We start from the raw sequence: 18,839 nt of genomic DNA on the forward strand, positions 1-18,839 counted from the left end.
GTCTATAACCTATGGTTTTTTCAGTGAATATATATATATATATATATATATATGTATGTATATATTTATATGATGATGTGATCAAGGGCGCCTGAGCCCGAAACGCTACCAAAAAACAATGGTCCAATGGACTGTTAGTTCCAAAGTAACAATTAGTTCAACATTTTATATTTCACATGATAGAGTAATCATGAAACGAAAAACAGCCAAAATACATAACCAGTGGTGATGAATTTATTCTCTTACCACTAATCCTCGTAATATTATTTTTGTATATTTACAAGTAATACAGGGTCAAAGGGTTGCCCCAATCAGAGCGTGCACAAATAGAAAAGTTAAGTGGATTTAGTGATGCAGAAGAAAAGAAGGAAATTGGCAAAGAGCGTGACATAAAAACATTTGTATATTTCAAAAACAAGGATCAATAATCATCCCCATATCAAGACCTGACCATATATTAATGTAGCAACACATCATTCAGAATTTTTTAAAAGACAAGTTGTGACTAGTACATCCTGTGCACATAAAGCAGAAATAATAATGGTCCAGGTCAATAATCAGTAATAAGCGTCGACGTTTCGACTCGACTAGTGGCCACACGGTGGATTATGCCTGGGCCGGGCGAGTCTTCATCAGGACTAGATGGGCAACCGAATATTCTTGGGGTGACCCTGAAGAGACAGAGAATAATCTAAATGGGCTGTTTACTAGTGAATACTAGATTAATAATGCCAAACCAGGGATCATATGACGTAGATAGATGTATCTATGTTCAATTTTTTGGTTCCAATTAATGAGCCCGAAACGCGTCATCTGTTGACTGCTGCTGAAAAGGTTGAAATAAAACATCTTGCCTAAAAGAAGTGGTTCGCTTCTCCTTCTTCGCCGCCGAAGTTTTGGTGGAAGTGGATGGAGTTACATGCTTACGATATATATATATATATATATATATATATATATATATTTATATATATATATATATATATATATATATATATTTATATATATATATATATATATTTATTCCTTCAAAGAGTTGGTCTGATGGACCTAATGGTTTATTACTTTTAGCCGCTGCTTAGAAAAATGCAATAACTGTGTTAAAAAAAAATCTTTTACAATTCTGCTCGTTTCTAAAAGGAAAGGTGGGGAGATAGTGATCTTAGAACTGCAAACCTTTTGTTGGTAGCATTTTTACAAAGTAAATATGTTTTTTTTGCACAGCACTTTATAAAAAAAAAGCACAGTGGGGAAAGCCTCAGCAGCTAAGCTGTTAAAAAAGGAGGGGGAAATGTGAGAAAGATGTTTGGGAGTTCCTACTAGTCAGAAGATTTTGGGATGAGTCAGAGAGAGAAGGAAAGGGACAAAGGTTGAAGAGAGTGTTTTGTTTGTATAACAACAATGACATTAACGTATACATATCTACACATGCCACTCAGTATGCTTTTATATATCTCCTTCCCTTTTCCTTCTTCTATTTATTATTCCTTTATTACAGCCCCAAAAGTTTTGTTTTATATGTCGCTGAATGCTTTATATTGTAATGGTTTTAATTAACTGAACAATAAAGAATTTACTTACTTACTCACTCAGTAAAGTCTGAGTGGCTGGAGGAAACCTCTCTATAGAAATACCTATATGGAAGCAGCATTATCTATAGGGTCTGATGTGCACAATTATCTTGTGGTGAAGTATGCAATTATCTTGTGGTGAATTATGCAAATTACTTTTTGTTCAAATAACTGTAATTGGTGTATATATATATATATATCAAGCCGAGTGTTCGGTGAAACGCGTTGGGCTGGTTCCATTGTTTGTCATGCTGGAAATAAATTATGGCATATGAAACATGAACTTCTGGTAATTTGAATGGTGAATGTGCTGGAGAAGAGTGCATCGCGCTACTTTGGAAGCGTTCTGTGAAATCCTTATAATTGGCAGGGAACCCTCTGACCCTGCATTGCATCACAGTTCGAGTGTCCCGGTTCTTTCGGAGGAAGGGAAACGGATATATATATATATATATATATATATATATATATATATATATATATATATACAACTTTCCTCAAAGCTTTAGTAGCGGGCACAAACTCCTCTATACATGCACCTATATGTACACAGAAGTAAGATATATGACATGGTCTGATATACATTTGTATCTAGACGTGGAAGATTTATTTTTCCTATTATATAAATAGTTCTGCCCATAACAGAAAGCATAGTTCAATGTATATTGACACATGTATAATGACAAACACATCTCCGTACTGTCAGAAGCATAGTTTGTCATGCCTGAGTACACTGCTGTGGTGCACTATTTTGTTGTGGGTATACCTGTCATGTGGGCAAGAACCAGCTCTAGATTAATCTTCTTCAGCTGAGATGGTTGTCAGTAGATCTTTCCTTTGTGGATAGTTTGGCTACTTCAACAGAGAAAGATGTTCCACCCATGGTTTTTCCCTTGTATGTAGGAATTATGAAGCAGACAGCCATTCTTGAGTGTAGGTTCCTTTGTTGCATGTATTTATTGATTTTGTTCCTAATGAATAGTGGTCCATTGCCATGTATTGCTTTGTGTGCAATACAAAGCAGCTCGAAGGTGGGTCTTATGGCATCTGACAACCAGTGTAGAGCCCATAAGGCAGGGGAGATGTATGCTGCTGACTTTACATGTAGGAGGAATCTACTGGCACCATTCTCAATTCACTGCAATATTCTCAGAGTTGAAAAAGGTGAGCCGTGAGACAGACCATTAGGGTAATCAAGTTTTGATAGGACAAGAGACATGGTAGCTTGAACCTTGTGGGGGAATCCTAGGTGTAGAAAGATATGTTGCAGTGATTTTATTGTGAAAAAGCTTGATTTGACTACACACCTGTGCATTTAGTGGCACCTTGGCATCCATGGTAATTCCAAGGTTTCTTACCTCCTTAGATATTTTTTTGGGTGTTCCTAGGTCGTCGGGCCAGGCGCAGAAAGGGTCATGGGATTCCTAGTCACACCAGGTGAGTATTGTGGTTTTGAAGGTATTCAATTTAAAGTGATTCTTTGTCATCCATTGGTCAATGGCCCGGAGGCAGCTGGAGATTGTTGATGTTTCAATGACCTTTGGGGCTTCCAATTTCAAAAGTATCTGTGTGTCATCTGTATAGGTATAGGAGGTGAAGTCAAAACCATTGATCAGATCTGGTAATGATTTCATGTATATGTTGAAAAGCATGGGTGACATGATTAAGCCTTGAGGATACAATTAGCAAAGGCAGCAACATGGTTAATCAACTATTAAATTGAAGCATTTTACTTCTATCATGAGAAAGATGATAAACAACTGACCTCTGAAGGATAATTTCAACAAAGTGTTTCTCCTTCACAGTGGAATCTGGTGTGTGAGCAGCATCCACTGAAGCAGCTAGCCCTGTCAATTTACATGACAGGCGTGCTTGTGGGAGGGGCCGTGATTGGACTTCTTTCAGACAGGTGAGTTCTCATAATCCTAATTTCGCATTAATGCTCTCTTGTATGTAATGTTACTCTAATGCAGTATGTGCTTAACCTTAGACAACAACATAGAGACGGATGGAAATGCTTGAAATAAACTGAGCAACATATAGTTACTTTAGTTACATTCCATAGCATTATTGTTTTGTTAGTACGTGTAATGATATGTGTTCCCTGAAAGTGGACCAACCATGTGATAATCCTTGTTGGCCCCAACCCAAAAGGAAGAGTCTAACTTGAAGTGCAGGTCAGCACAAATTGATCCACAACATACACCATACTGGGAATTAATAATTTTATAATGATCAGCAAATAATGTGTTAAAAGAAAGCAGGGCCCAAGCTCAGCTGAACCTACAGACAGAAGCAGGGCTTGGTGGTTCCGCTTTTGAGCTCCCAGCATTAGTCCTTCAGGGAGATAACAGGTACAATAGGAAGCAGAAGAGCCCAGTATCCCAACTGCATATTGCCTCCAAGCTTCAGTGTGGAGACAACAGATCTTGAAATGTGATATTGTTAAGCCTCCAGACTGACATTTTCTCCTGCGAAATGGTGCCTCCTAACAACTATGAGTTGTTTTTGTTGCAGTGCACATATTTCACTCCTGGAAATTACTCTAAATGTGCTCTTTTAAAATATCAGCAGCTAGGTTCAAAATATACTTTTTACATTTTACAATTGAACTGCTCTTGCTGCCACTCTATGAACTGTGACAGCAGGGTAATGCACATGCAGGACAGTGGGGCTAAGGAATGGAGGAGAGTGGCAGAACAATGGACCATAGAATTCCAGCTAGAGGGGACAGAGTCATGCAGATGGTGGATAAAAGGCAGAATGAATGGTGACTGGGGTAGAAATCTGACCACCAAGGGCAGGAGGAAGGGGGCAGGGGCATGCAGACAGAGAGCGTAAGGCAGGTAGAAGGAGGGATTGGCAACAATCTGACCACAGAGGGAAGGCTGCATTGAGATGGCCACTTTCCAGGAGTGGGTTTGGCCAACCTCTGGCTGCACTTGTGCAGTAGGGGTGTAGGTTGAATATGATAAAAAAAACTGAAATTCATTGGAACAACAAAGGTTAGAGAGATGCTATGGTTAGGTATGGAAGTACCATCTTTCCTTAAATTAAACCCCATAAATTAATTTTTTTAAATGGCTAACGTGACATTATAGTTAAGTATGGTAAATTACACAACACACCCCGTTATGGGATACCCACAAGCTAGACAGTCTGGGCAGGAGCAAGGGGTTCCAAAAGTGGGATCTAATAGGGATCTCCCGGTTGGGTGACCTCTGTAAGGGGGGGGAAGGGCGTTACATTTGCTCACCTGCAGGAACAATATGAGATGGCTCCCACTGAGATGTTCTGGTACATGCAGGTAAAACACGTGCTGGAAGCTGCTATTCCAGCAGAGGAGACTCTCCCTGAAGCCTCCCCTTTAGAGGACCGGCTAATAACGGACCATTTAGACAAGAAAGCAATCTCCCTTACATATCAGAAAATCATTAATAATCAAATGGACCCCATGTTAACACTGCGGGCTAAATGTCAGGAAGAGGTGGGGGAACTGGATGACACTGACAGGAAGCACTGGAATCACCCAGGGTGGTGGCGTTGTCCTCCAAATTATGCCTGGTACAACTTAAAATACTGCGTAGGATGTAATTCACAAGAGTGGCGTTATGCAAAATAGGGAAAGCCACGACGGACCAACGCTGCATGCTTCAATGCAACGACATAGGCACCTTCTATCACACTCTGTGGTATTTCCCAGTCAATAAACTATACTGGACAGCCGTAATGAACACCATCACAGAGGTCAGCGCCAGCCCAGTCCCACCTGAACCCAAGCGTTGTCTTTTGAACATATAGGAACCAACGGATCTGAACCACGATGGTCAAAACAGGGCAACAACAGGGATGATCACAGCCCAACAAAATATTGCCCAGAAGTAGGGGGTGATACAAGCCCCAGTTCTAGAGGATTTGGTGCAGGGACATGGTCATGATTATGGTGGCAGAAAAAGCCACATATATACACAGAGGGTGCCCCAAGAAATGGGAGAGAGTATGGGGTACATAGAATGCCTATAGAGGGAACTTATTCCCCCCCCCCCTAGCAATTGACCGGGAATCTGAAGAGGAGGTGTAAAAGTCACGATATGTGTATGACTGCAGTATACTGTACACATTGTTGCCCGATGTGAGACTGTTAATGTAACATTCTGTCAATGGTGAAGATGTAAATGCAGATCTGCTGTTTAATGTTTAATAACAAACTACTTACAAAAAAGTGTGGTAAATTATTTTAGCTTACATAAAAAAACTAGAAATTAACTGCAAACCCAAAGGTTAAATTCACCACATACAGCTTAATGAGGTAACTATGGCTTGCACCCCAGCCCTGCACTGCTTATAGCCTCACATATCACTCATGACATGTTAAATCATATCATTGATGACATCACTGATGATATATCAAATGTTATTCTCCTACACTCTATGGTCCATTGTACTGTCTCTGCCCTCCAGCCTGGCCTATGTGGTCTGTCATGTTACCACTGCCTTCCTCACCTTCACCGCATGGCAATCTTGCTGCTTCTGCAGCTACTCCCTTCCCCATGCCCTCCATTGTCAGAGCAGTACCCATGTCCCCTCCATCCCTGATCTATTTTAATGCTACCTCTCACCTGGCCTTTGTTGCTTCCCCTGCCCCCTGTTCTCTGTGTGTGTACCCCTACCCCCTCCCTTCCTGGTCTGGTGTGCTGACACGTCCATCTTGCTGCTGCCACTGCCCCCTCAGCTCTGTCTCATCTTTATAATAAACAACTAAAATTCAGTATTTATGACAGAAGTGTGGCCCACTTTTGTTATACATACAGAATGTTAGCACTCTACTTGCTCATTAGAACACCATGGTAATCTTGCAGTTGAACACCAATGAGTTAACTGACAGTCTGCTGCTTGTGTTGAAAGTACATGTTTAAGTCTGCATGTCTGAATATTGCATTGAAATGGATAAGGAAGATATTTGAGAATTCATAAAAAAATATGTCCACATTTTGCTTTATACATCAGTAATCATACTTTCTATGACAAATGAACCCACTGATTTTGAAAATGTATAAAGGAAATGTTTTAATGTCTACAGCTTCAATTCAATCAAAATGGATTTAGATGTCTCATACTTTGATCATAAATAGGAATGTTAGCACTCTACTAATTCATTAGAACACATTGGGATATTCCAGTAGAGCACTGGGAAATCTACTGACATGCTGCTGCCATTGGAAGTGCACATAATGTCAGACTTGATTATCACATGGCTGAGGAAGATAATGTGAATTTACATAAAATATGCTCTCATTTTAGCTTCAGGGGCACTTTCCTTATCCTCTATGAGAAACTCATAAGATTAAACAGTTTTCTCTCAAGCATGGTAAATCAAATCACAGCAGAGGATCAGCATTTTGCACAGGATAAAAATGACTTTAGAATACACCACAATTCCTAAAGTAAGTATGGTACTACCAACAAACAATTTATATTCAGATTAAAACCTTTTATTCCCCATTATCTGTGCTCTTTTTTTAGTTCCTCAAAAACAGGCTTCCACTACAATGCATTTCAGTGAGGACCATGCCCTAAAGTTCTGTAATGCAAGCCACAACATGTCCATGTTGTGGCCAGTCAATGGTAAATTTAGTGTAATTCTGTTCAGCCATATTTTTCTATATCTCTGTCTGAATTTCCTCCTGGAAATTGCATGGGGAAAATGGGTTTTATATATAGAGAGGGAGATACATGTAATTACCCAGTGGTGGGTAATATTTTTTTGTTTTCAAATAACTTTGGGACTGATTTAGTTTTTGGTAGATGGGTTACTCATTCATAATGGAGATGGTTATCTCATCCGAAGAAATATAAACCCCATAGGATATGATAGGATTTAGATTTTGGTGGATGGGATATGCATCACTGTTGTGACGGGGTAACCCATCTGCCGAAATCTAAATCAGGCCCATTGTTACCATTTCAAGAATCTTCATAAAATGTTTAAAAAAAGGTTATCCACCTCAGATCCTTCCTGGAAAGTTTTGGGGTGATCCATAAGGCAGGGGCCAAGCAAAAATGGGGGATGTCCCAAACAAGTTTTTCACATGCCGTTTTCCATTTGAGAATTTGGCACGGCTACAGCAAAAACGGCTGAACTGAATTACACCAAATTTGGCAGAAAGTTAGATTTTGGTCCAAAAAGCATTCTTTTAGTGATTTGCTGTAATTCTATTTAATAGGTTTTGCAAAATTTAGGTTCAAAATGTATGTATATATCATGTTGCAGAGAATGCACAGAGCCATCAGATCTAAGGATAATATCTGACTGGCTGCAACCACATTAACAAAGATTGAGTTTAGCAAGCTCCATTTCATGCGCCCTGATGCTTTCCCTGTCCTCCAACTCCTCTGGAGACGGCCCTTTGAAGAAACACTGCTGCCCTCCTTGGAAGGCGCTTTCCCCCCTGTTGGGCGTAATGGCCCCTACTTTTGCCCATCTAAATTCTCTCCCTCCACCATAGGCTCTTCTGAATACTCACTGGCATTCCTAGATTACAAACAGGCCCTCAGCGCCTTTTGGTATTCCTCCTTTCTGATGAGACAGATTTGAGATGTGGCACAGTGTAGGTACCAACCCTCTCTTCTTCAAATTCAATATCCACAGATGCAATGGATGCTGCTTTGCTCATGGTGAAAATTGGCAGTTCTCAAGATGCAAAAGAAATTCCAATGAAAAAAATCTACCAAAATGTATGTGGTCGCGTAATGGTCTGCACTCACTAGTAGTGTACACCAATCACTATGTAAATCACAAATGCAAGTCCAGACAATGTTAGAAATGGGAGTCTCTAGTTGGCAGAAGTAGTTACCTTTGTCCAAATAGGGACCCTTGCTTCTAGTCAGGGTAAGGGGGATACACTCCTAAAATAACCCCTGCTCACCTCCTTGGTAGCTTGGCACGAGCAGACAGGCTAATCTCAGAGGCAGTGTGTAAAGCATTTGTGAACCCATACAGTAACACAGTGAAAACACTACAAATGGACGCCACATCAGTTTAGAAAAACAAGTAATCTTTGTTTAAACCAACACAAGAGCATGGACAAGAATCCGCAATACAGTTCTAAAAATAAGGCTTTCAAATGGTAGAAATAGTTCAGTTGAATGCAAGTTGTAAATGTGACACTTTTCTCAAAAGTACCTTAGATGCGTCAAGCAAAACAAACAAAATGGCCACAGGGAAGGTGATGCATCGGTTCCTTACACTCAGAGGAAGTGATGCGATGGTTCCTTACTGCAGCGCAGGGGAGGTGATGTGTCAATTCCTTACTGCGTGGGGAGTTGATGCGTCTGTTTCTTACTGCGGCTCCCAATGATGCAACAGTCTTGGTACCTCGATGCGCTGCGTCAAACCAGTACGATGCGTGGTTTTGTGCCGCCGCACAGCATGCTTGCATCGGAATTGGTGCAGTAATCTCAGACTTCGGAGATCATTAGGCCTGATGCACCAAGAGGTGATTTATCGAGCTGCGGCAGGCGCTGTGATGGTTTGTTTAGCAATGCGTCGGAAACAGGTACGGATGCATCACACTTCTTCAATGTTGCATCGATTTTCCAGCTCCCAGCCCCAAACAGTCTCCAGAGGTCCTAAACAGGAGCAGGCACCTCTTTGCAGGCTGGAATTCCCCAGCAGGGAAATTCAGGCTGGTGGTGAAGTCTTTGTGTCCCTGAGACTTCAGAATAGGAAGCAAGCTCAGTTCCAAGCCCTTGCAGATCTTCCTCAAGACGGCAAAGCAAACAGCAAAGTCCTTTTCACCTTTCCTTGGCAGCAAGCAGCCACTGCAGGCCAACCCCAGACAGCAAACAGCACAGGGGCAGTATTCCTTGTCAGATTATCCGGCTCTTCTTCTTGGCAAAGGTTTCTCTTGATTCCCAGAAGTGATCTAAAAGTCTGGGGTATGGGCCCCTCTTTTTGTACCCAACAATCCTTTGTTCTCTGAAGGCAGAGAGTGGCTGTACCCAGCCAAAACAGGAACTGTGGGGCACTTTGCAAGTGCACGACAACTTCCATTGTCAGACACACCACAGGGGGGTGGAGCCGTCATTGTGGAAGGCAGGCACAGCCCTATTCAGGTGAAGATGCTACTCCTCCCACCACTCCAAATACAGACCAGGCCAATTCAGCCCAGCCCTGACTCATCGGAATCCTGGAGCCGCTGTTCCTCTCCAGCCCCTGTCATCCAAAATCCAGACCTGCAATACACAAAGCTAGCAGAGGAACATGGGATGGTTAGGTAAGAAAGTACCTACTTTTTAAAAGGGGTATTTTCAAACACAGAATGTAAAAATCACCCTCACTAAAAGATGCACTTTAACATTGAGTTCAGGCATACTGATCGTTACTTTTCTCTCTTGTTGCTAGGGTCAGTTATGTTTATAAGATGTTATTAACAAACTATCCATACTGCCCTATGGGAACAGATAGCCTTGCAATAGTGAAAAACGAAATTGGCAGTATTTCACTGTCAGGACATGCCACACATATCAGGGCATGTCCTACCTTTCACCTACAATGCACCCTGCCCACAGAGGTACCACGGGACTACCTTAGGGGTGACTAATATGTAGAAAATGGAAGGGCTGGCAGGTGTGTGCACTTACCACTCTCTTATTTATCCCAAATCCCATACCACTACTATGATCCCCAAAATAACCCTTTCTAGACTCTCTCCTACTCTACCCCGCCTTGAATCATCTGACACCTCTTTTACTATACTGATCCCCTAAAACAAACCTTTCTAAACTCTTTCCTCTAACTCCTCCCGTCCAAAACTCCTTTTACTCATCCAAAAGCCTCCTCCTACTGCTAGGACCTTAAAAAAATCATTTACTCTTTTATCCCTCCACTATCCATTTCAATCAAAATAACAGACTAACATGTTCACTTCTCAGTGCAGAAAGACGCAAGTGAGGTACAGAAAGAAGCAAGAGCAGTGCAGTAAGAGGCAGGAAGGGTGCAGAAATGTGTAAGAGAGTAGCGGATAGAAGCAAGAGCAATGCAGAAAAAACCAACAGATGTGTTGAAAGAGGCACGAAGGGTATAGAAAGGAGCAAGAGAATTTCATAAATAGGTAGGAAAGGTGCATAAAGAGGCAAGGAGGTACAGAAGAGGCAGGAGGGGTGCACAAAAAAGGAAGAGAAGTGCAGAAAGAAGCAATAGAGGTGCTAAAAGAGGCTCAAAGGGTGCAGAAAGAGACAAGAAAAGTACAGAAAGAAGCAACAGAGGTATAGAAAGACGCAAGACAAGGGCAGAAAGAGACAAGGGAGGTGCAGTAAGAAGCAAAAGCAGTGCAAAAAGAACCAATAGATGTGCAAAAAGAGGCAAGAGGGCTGCAAAAAAAGGTAGGAGAGGTGCACAAAAAAGCAAGAGAGGTGCAGAAAAAGGAAGAGAAGTGAAGAAAGAAGCAACAGAGGTACAGAAAGAGGCAAGAGAGGTGCAGAAACAGGCAGGGAAGGTGCAGAAAGAGGGAACAGGGTTGTAAAAAGAGGCAAGAGAGGTGCAGAAAGAAGCAACAGAGGTGCTAAAAGATGAAAGAAAGGTGCAAAAACAAGCAAGAGAAGTACAGAAAGTGGCAAGAAAATTGCTGAAAGAAGCAACAGAGGTGTAGAAAGAAGCAAGAGAAGTGCAGAAAGAGGCAAGTGAGGTGCAGAAAGAAACAAGAGCAGTGCAGAAAGAACTAATAGATGTGCAAAAAGAGGCAAGAGGGGTGATAAAAAGGTAGGAGATGTGCACAAAGAGGCAAGATAGGTACAGAAAGATGCAGGAGGGGTGCAGAAAGTAGCAAGAGAAGTGAAGATAGAAGCAACAGAGGTACAGAAAGAGGCAAGAGAGGTGCAGAAACAGGCAGGGAAGGTGCATAAAGAGGGAACAGGGGTGCAGAAAGGCAAGAGAGGTGCAGAAAGAGAAAAGAGGGGTGCAGAAAGAGGCAAGAGGGGTGCAGAAAGAAGCAAGTGAGGTACAGAAAGAGGTACCAGAAGTGCAGAAACACACAAGACAGGTACAGAAACAAGCAAGAGAAGGGCAAAAAGAGGCATGAGAATTGCTGAAAGAAGCAACAGAGGTTTGGAAAGAAGCAAGAGAATGGTAGAAAGAGGCAAGTAAAGTACAGAAAGAGGCAAGAGAGTTGCAGAAAGAGGCAAGAGGGGTCCAGAAATGTACAAGAGAGTAGCAGATTGACTTAACAGCAGTGTAGAAAGAAGCAATAGAGGTGCTGAAATAGGCCTGAAGAGTGCAGAAAGAAGCCAGAGATATGCAAGAGAGTAGCAGATAAAAGCAACAGCAGTGCAGAAAGAATCAACAGAGGTGCTGAAAGAGACCTAGACAGTGCATATAGGAGCCAGAGATGTGCATAAAGAGGTAAGAGAGGTGCATAAAGAGGCAAGGTAAAAAAGAGACAAGAAGGGTGCACAAAAAAGGTAGAGAAGTGCAGAAAGAAGCAACAGAGGTACAGAAAGAGGCAAGAGGGGGGCAGAAATATACAGGAAAGGTGCCGGAAGAGGGAACAGGGGTGCAAAAAAAGGCAAGAGAGATACAGACAGAGGGAAGAGGGATACAAAAAGATGCAGGTGAGGTGCAGAAAGAAACAACAGATGTGCAGAAAGATGAAAGAGAGTTGCAGAAACAAGCAAGAGAAGTGCAGAAAGAGGCAATAGAATTGCTCAAAGAAGCAGCAGAGGTATAGGAAGAAGCAGGAGAAGTGCAGACAGCGACAAGTGAGGTACAGAAAGAAGCAAGAGCAGTGCAGTATGAACCAACAGAGGTTGCTGAAAGAGGCAAGAGAGGTGCAGAAACAGACATGAAATGTGCAGAAAGAGGGAAAAGCGGTTCAAAAAAGGCAAGAGAGGTGCAGAAAATGGCAAGTGAGATGCAGAAAGTAGTAAGAGCAGTGCAGAATGAACCAACAGAGGTGCAAAAAGAGGCAAGAGAGGTGCAGAAAGAGGTATGAAAGGTACGCAAAGAGGCAAGAGAGATACACAAAGAGGCAGGAGGGGTGCAGAAAGAAGGAAGAGAAGTGCAGAAAGAGGCAAGAGAATTGCTGAAAGAATCAGAGAGGTGTAGAAATGTAGTGTAGTTCCAATAGTATCCTTTCATGCAGGACCTACGCTGTTTATGGTTTATGGTTTATGTGGGCTTGGAGGCAAACTGAGTTTGTACACCCCCACCGAAAATGTCAGCCTATGTTTTCGCATAAGCTAGCTTGCAGTGCTACCAGAGATTCGATTGTGCAACTTCAGAACATAATAACCTCAGAATCGTGGAAACAATATACTACTTTTCACCCAGTCACTCGTGCTTGCTTGTTTTGCTCTCATAGAGATACACAGAAGAAACAGTCGAGCAAGTTTACTATAAGAATTTAATGCACAATTGTTCTTCTCATGTAAAATAAGTGTGCTGCTACAACTGTAACAAGTAACAGAGATAGAGGACCAGCAGTACAGTGAATAGAAAGAAATAGCATTGTTCTACCATTTTGCAATAGTCATGAACACATACATGAATATGAAATGCATTTAAAAAATAAAGTGCTTACTCCTAAGATGCCTGTCTAGATGTACCTAAGTGTACCTAGCATGTGAGTAGGTGTGAAAGAGCTTAAGCCTAAGTGCCTAAGTCTAAGAGGCAAGAATCCCACTAGGATTTATTCGAACCCCCATACCTGAATAGTGAGAGTGTGGGACTTCGTCCTGGACTTGAGTTGAACACCCCGCAAGGGATCATCGGACCACTGTCAGCTGGAGCGATGGCATGTTGGAGCTGCAGCATCCCTGGTCAGTGTGTCAGCCTTGAAGCCTTGGTTCCCTCCTGCTTACTGATAGAAAGAGGTGCTGTATAAACCTTGTGCATCGATGGGAGAGGTGGGAGAGGTAGAGTGTACTCATACATTATTCATATGTGCTAAGGATGATGTCTTAGCAATATTGATCGGGAAATACCCTCCCTATGCATGGAACTAGGTGAAATGTTTAGTCTGTAAAAGGCTACAGTCCTTATAAGACGTTATGTCCATACAAGGCAGTCTGTCCTTATGTGGAGTTATGTCCTTATAAGGCTCATTCATATATAATGACAGGGAGACGATGTAAGAGAAGTGTACGACGTTCCCTAGACCTATATCAGGGTACTGATATAAAATATAACAGAAAGAAGCAAGAGAAGTGCAGAAAGAGGCAAGTGAGGTGCAGAAAGAAGCAAGAGCAGTGCAAAAAAAACCAACTGAGGTGCAAAAAGCGGTAAGAGAGGTGCAGAAAAAGGTAGGAGAGGTGCACAAAGAGGCGAGAGAGGAACAGAAAGAGGCAGGAGGGGTGCAGACAGAAGGGAGCCAAGTGCAGAAAGAAGCAACAGAGGTACAGAAAGAGGCAAGAGAGGAGCAGAAACAGGCAGGGAGGGTGCAAAAAGAGGAAACAGGGGTGTAGAAAGAGGCAAGAGAGGTACAGAAAGAGAAATGAGGGGTGCAGAATGTGGCAAGAGGGATGAAGAAAGAAGTGAGGTACAGAAAGAAGCACATGAGGTACAGAAAGCGCCCACAGAGTTGCAGAAAGAAGTAACTGAGAGGGGGGAAGTGGGGTGGAGAAAGAGGCAAGAGGGATCCAGAAAGAAACAAGAGAGGTATGCTTAGAAATTCAAATAATATAAACGGGTTAATAAAGTGTGTACAAATAAAGAAGACAAATAGAACATTTTAGAAGTCTGTGAATGTGAAGGAATTTTAAATAGGAGACTAAAGATGAAGGGGCAGATTTATCAATATTTGATGCAGCGCTACGCAGAAAGACTTCTTTGCTCCGCTGTGTCACGCGAACAGGGCAGAAATGCACCATCTCTACCAAGATATGACATATTCCCGCTCTCTCTCCATGCACTGGTTCACTATGCTCTGACTAGCGCTTATGCAGGCAGCATTGCCCCATCATGCAATGGTGCCTGGATTGCAGGCAGGACTGTTTTTGCACAGGAAGTGGCACCGTCCTGCACAAAAGCAATCCTTAGAGGTGTTTTCTCTTTTGAAGTGTGCTGCAGAAACAACAAAGTTGCTTAGTTATTTCTACCTCTGTTGCACCACAGGGTAAAGAACAGATGTGATGTATCATGGGAACTTTGCTGTATCTAATGCGTTTATTACTGTGCTGAGTGAGCCACATCATCTCTTATTTGACACAATCTCATGGGGAAGGCAAAAAAGAAGATCCCCAAGCCATCTTTATTCTGAACAAAGTGCCATGGAGACACAGATTGGTCCTTGTCACTGAAATTAAATATACTTATGTGTCTGATCTCCATTCCCTTGCCCTCACTTAACTCTCTTCCCTGCGTACATGTTTTCCATGCCCTTTTTCCTTTAGCATAATAAGGCCACATTTTTACACAGACACAGAATGGGAATACTCTTTGATACGTCAGGCCCAAAACTTTTGCTTCATTTTGTATTCTTCTAAATGCTGCTATTGACTGTGTGCATCAGTAATGGATAAGGTTCAATATATCTTTTGTGGTTTGGTGCATCACCAGTTGTCCCACAAAATGTAAACATTTTGACAAATGAATACTTAAAAAATGAAAGAAAGATAGCACACTAATTGTAGTTAATTCAAAAGAAAACAAACACTTCTAAACAAAGCATTGTAGAATTCCCCTCAAGCTTGGCTACTACTGGGTCTAGTCTCTCTTGAAAGCATAATCAATTCTGGTTAACTCAAATTGAGGGTCTTCCTTGCTTGTTTACTTACCAGATTGACCAATAACTGAAACTAAACTTGATTTATGGAGAAATTATTGGTATCACATTAGACTTTTCTTCAATCACTTGTGATTTATCATAGGAGAAATGACTTAACTTGGTTCTCTTTCTTATTTAGATTTGGACGAAGGCGGCTGATAATGTGGTCCTACTTGCAGCTGGCAGTCTCCGGGACATGTACAGCTTTTTCACCTAACTTTATTTCATATTGTGTTTTCCGCTTCCTGGTTGGGATGGCCAACTCAGGAGTTGTCCTGAGCACAGTGTCACTGGGTAAAAGAAGTGTATCCTTTTATATTATTACTGATCTTCTCCAAGCTGCTTGTATGTTTGACAGAAAAGCCCCTTGCTTAGCACTAACATTCTAGCCCTCTGAAAATGTGGTTCTTCTTCAGATGTTACACTCTACAGCCAACAACATATAGCCATGTTACTGGAGAGAATGACACAAAATGAATTCCAATTGGAAATCTTTATTCACTTTTACAGGTCAAATAGTAGCTTGTAGGCATGCTGTGGAATAGTGACATACATTCTTTTGAAGACTGCTCTCCACTCTTTGCTGGATGTCCTTGATACGTTTAAAAAATATATGACTCAACTATTAGACAATTGGTACATTTATTGGTGTATGCATTTGGTATAACTTAATGTTTAAGTAATAACACCAATTCTTTAATCTGCATACAGTAAATAAATGTTTCTCATAGGTATCTGCCATTAAGAAGATCGGTATGTGCCTAAATGCATGTCACTTGCCACATGCATGGAGGAAGCGAGCTGTAGCATATGTTACATTCTACGAGATGGTTTGTCTTCTAGCATCATAGTGGCTTTCAGCCACTGTTGCTCTGGCAAAGGCTCTGGGCAGAATTTAGCCTATGTAGGTGAGACATTGGCATGCTGAGTATGGAAGAGTTATCTAGAGAGAGAGAGAACTATGTAAATGTAGATACCACTGCATATGAGTATTACAGATTAGTTCTATGATTGTGCATGTGGAACAATATTGAATTGCTTTGTATGTATTAATTGATGCACTGCCATTTGATGATGGATGGTTATTTGCAGAGATATGCAAAAAACATATAGTTGATTTAACATTAAATTACATTTTGTCCAAGCAGTCCTCCTTTTTCCTTGTGAGTGGCTATAGTAAAATTATAGAAAAGAAACCTACTGAGAAATGATGAGGATCCTAACACTTAGTAGGGTCTCATGATAACTAAATGTCACTATACCCAGGGCATGTCTATTTCATACCCTGTAGTCAGTAAAAACAACTTCCCTATATTTCATTGAAACACAACTGGAATGAAGTGCCTTCAGATAAAAAGGCATCATCTGCACTGTTTATTATTTATTTATATAGTTGGGTTATTCTTATGGAAAGAACCTTGCCACTTTGCCAGAAGAACGCTTTAGAAACAGCTGAAAGAAAAGACCCTTTAGAGCAGATGGTTAGAAAGACATGTATCCTGAATATCAAGCCCAGAATAACAATGAGCCACAATATTGACAACAAAATATGAAAAAAGTAAGAAAGTTCAGATATTCTAAACCTAACTCCAGATATATTTTCCTAGGTAGTACATATATATTCAGGGTATGTAGATGTGGAGTTTGGAATAGAAAATCTATAGTTCCCTATATACACCTTCCTTTCAGTATTTTATCCCTGGATAGTCTGTCCTCAATATTCTTGACCCACGATATTCTGGGATTCGATATTCAGTAGTACAATCACTTGGAAAGGAAGATGGTATATTTAAGTGCAGAGTTACTTAGTCAAGCAGATGTAATCTGAATAAGTAAGTCTTGAAGTCCTTTCAAGAAGATAACATGTTTGAAGTGTTTAGAGATAATCTCGTAATCTGGCATTATAAAATGGATTATGTTGATACACAGACTAAAAGCTATGTTCAACTACCTTCGAGACACTCCAAAGTTTTAATGCAAACGTGTCCCTTACATGGAATCAGAAAACAAGGTTGTTATCCGTTTATGTTGCAAAGCAGTGAGTTTCTACTTTACTGCCCTTATACATGTGATTTTATTGCAGGCATGGTCACACAAATCAGAAGACAATGCAGCACTGTAACTGACATTGACAAAAAAACTTTTATCCATATATCCGGAAGAAAGCTATGTTTTTTAGATCACTCCTAAATTTTTAATTAGTTGGCATAAAGCAGTGAAAGCAGGCAAAAATGCAATCCACAGTACCCTACCCTTATTGGGAACATACCACCATTGAATGTTTCAGCAATATCATACCTTCAAAACACTCATACCCCACTTGTCTCAGATTTCAAAGCATGTGGTGACAAGAACAGATTGAGTGTTATAGCTACATGAGGTAGTGTTTCACAAGGCCTTATTTAGAACAGAAATTGTAAGCCATATTGTCTATGTAAAGGCTTTCAGAGCTAGTTGTACACGATGTCGTAAATTTAGATCCATGCATCATTCCACTGAAAGACTTACCAGCAACACACATTCAAGAACTACAGTGGATGCAAAGTGAATGTATTGGCATGCGGGAACATTAACACTTTGCATGCTTTCTGCAGCTATTCTGCTGCCTCTCGGTAAAGCAGACAGTCAAATTCACTGTATTCTTCACCATATACTTGTCACCCATCTCATCACGAAATGCAGGGTTCCTGTTCCTTTTTGCATTATTTGTTTATGTTTTTGGCTTAACATATTCCCAAATATAGTGAAATGCATTTTTAGATATGTTGTTCTTTTCCCTTTGATGTGTGATGTTTATTACGTTTCTGAAAATGTTATCTTTTTATTTCTCCCATATTCTGCACATCCTTGTATTAATGTGTATATTCATTGGCCTATTTCTCTGTAGCCTTGAAATGTGTGGTAATAAAGGTATTTCTCCTCATTGTACCACTTGTTTTGTAAGTTAATGATGCTTTATTGAAGAGTATCATGAAACAATACATAGATCAAATTCTATATGGCATTCCAAGCATTATGAATACAACAAAAATTAGTACATTTAAAATAACAGTATACTATGAAAGGACTTGTGAAATTGTGAAAAAACAATAATTGAAAACTATAATGCTTAACATTTGAGAATATAAACAGACATAGAACAGTAGCACTTTAATTTTCTAAAATAAAAGAAGAAGCATGCCTTGACAACCATCTCTAAATACCTGTAGCAAGCAAACAGAATTGTAGTTGCCTCATGGGGGATCAACAGTGATATTAACAGGTCTAGAAGGAGTAATAGTCCTGGATAAGTAGGAAGTGAGTGGAAGACATAGCACATCTCTTCTAATCATAAGGGGAAGTGTAGTGGCATAAGCTCTATCCAATCCATGATAATGGTATAGTAAACTCCACCAACCAATACAGTTTATTTTTGAAGTATCTTTCCAATTAGATGTGATAATTTGTTGAGCAGTGGCAATCAACAAATGTGATGAATTTCCCAAATGGTTTATGAGAGTGCCGTAAG

The 18,839-nt window shown here is 40.8% G+C and overlaps 1 protein-coding gene across 2 annotated transcripts in view; it reads left to right on the forward strand.

Annotated features, from left to right (window-relative positions):
* The window catches only part of LOC144781546 (solute carrier family 22 member 6-A-like), a 451,615-nt gene that overhangs the window by 105,191 nt on the left and 327,585 nt on the right, over positions 1-18,839 (forward strand). For both annotated transcript variants that reach the window (XR_013601010.1, XM_078660450.1), the window contains exons 2-3: positions 3,377-3,480; positions 15,471-15,625. Coding sequence is in view for 1 of the 2 variants with exons in the window: in XM_078660450.1 (XP_078516576.1) it covers positions 3,377-3,480; positions 15,471-15,625 (259 nt within the window). In the remaining variant the exon portion in view is untranslated. The remainder of the gene's footprint in view (positions 1-3,376; positions 3,481-15,470; positions 15,626-18,839) is intronic.

The sequence above is a fragment of the Lissotriton helveticus genome, chromosome 9, assembly GCF_964261635.1.
Source record: "Lissotriton helveticus chromosome 9, aLisHel1.1, whole genome shotgun sequence".
Lineage (NCBI taxonomy): Eukaryota > Metazoa > Chordata > Amphibia > Caudata > Salamandridae > Lissotriton > Lissotriton helveticus.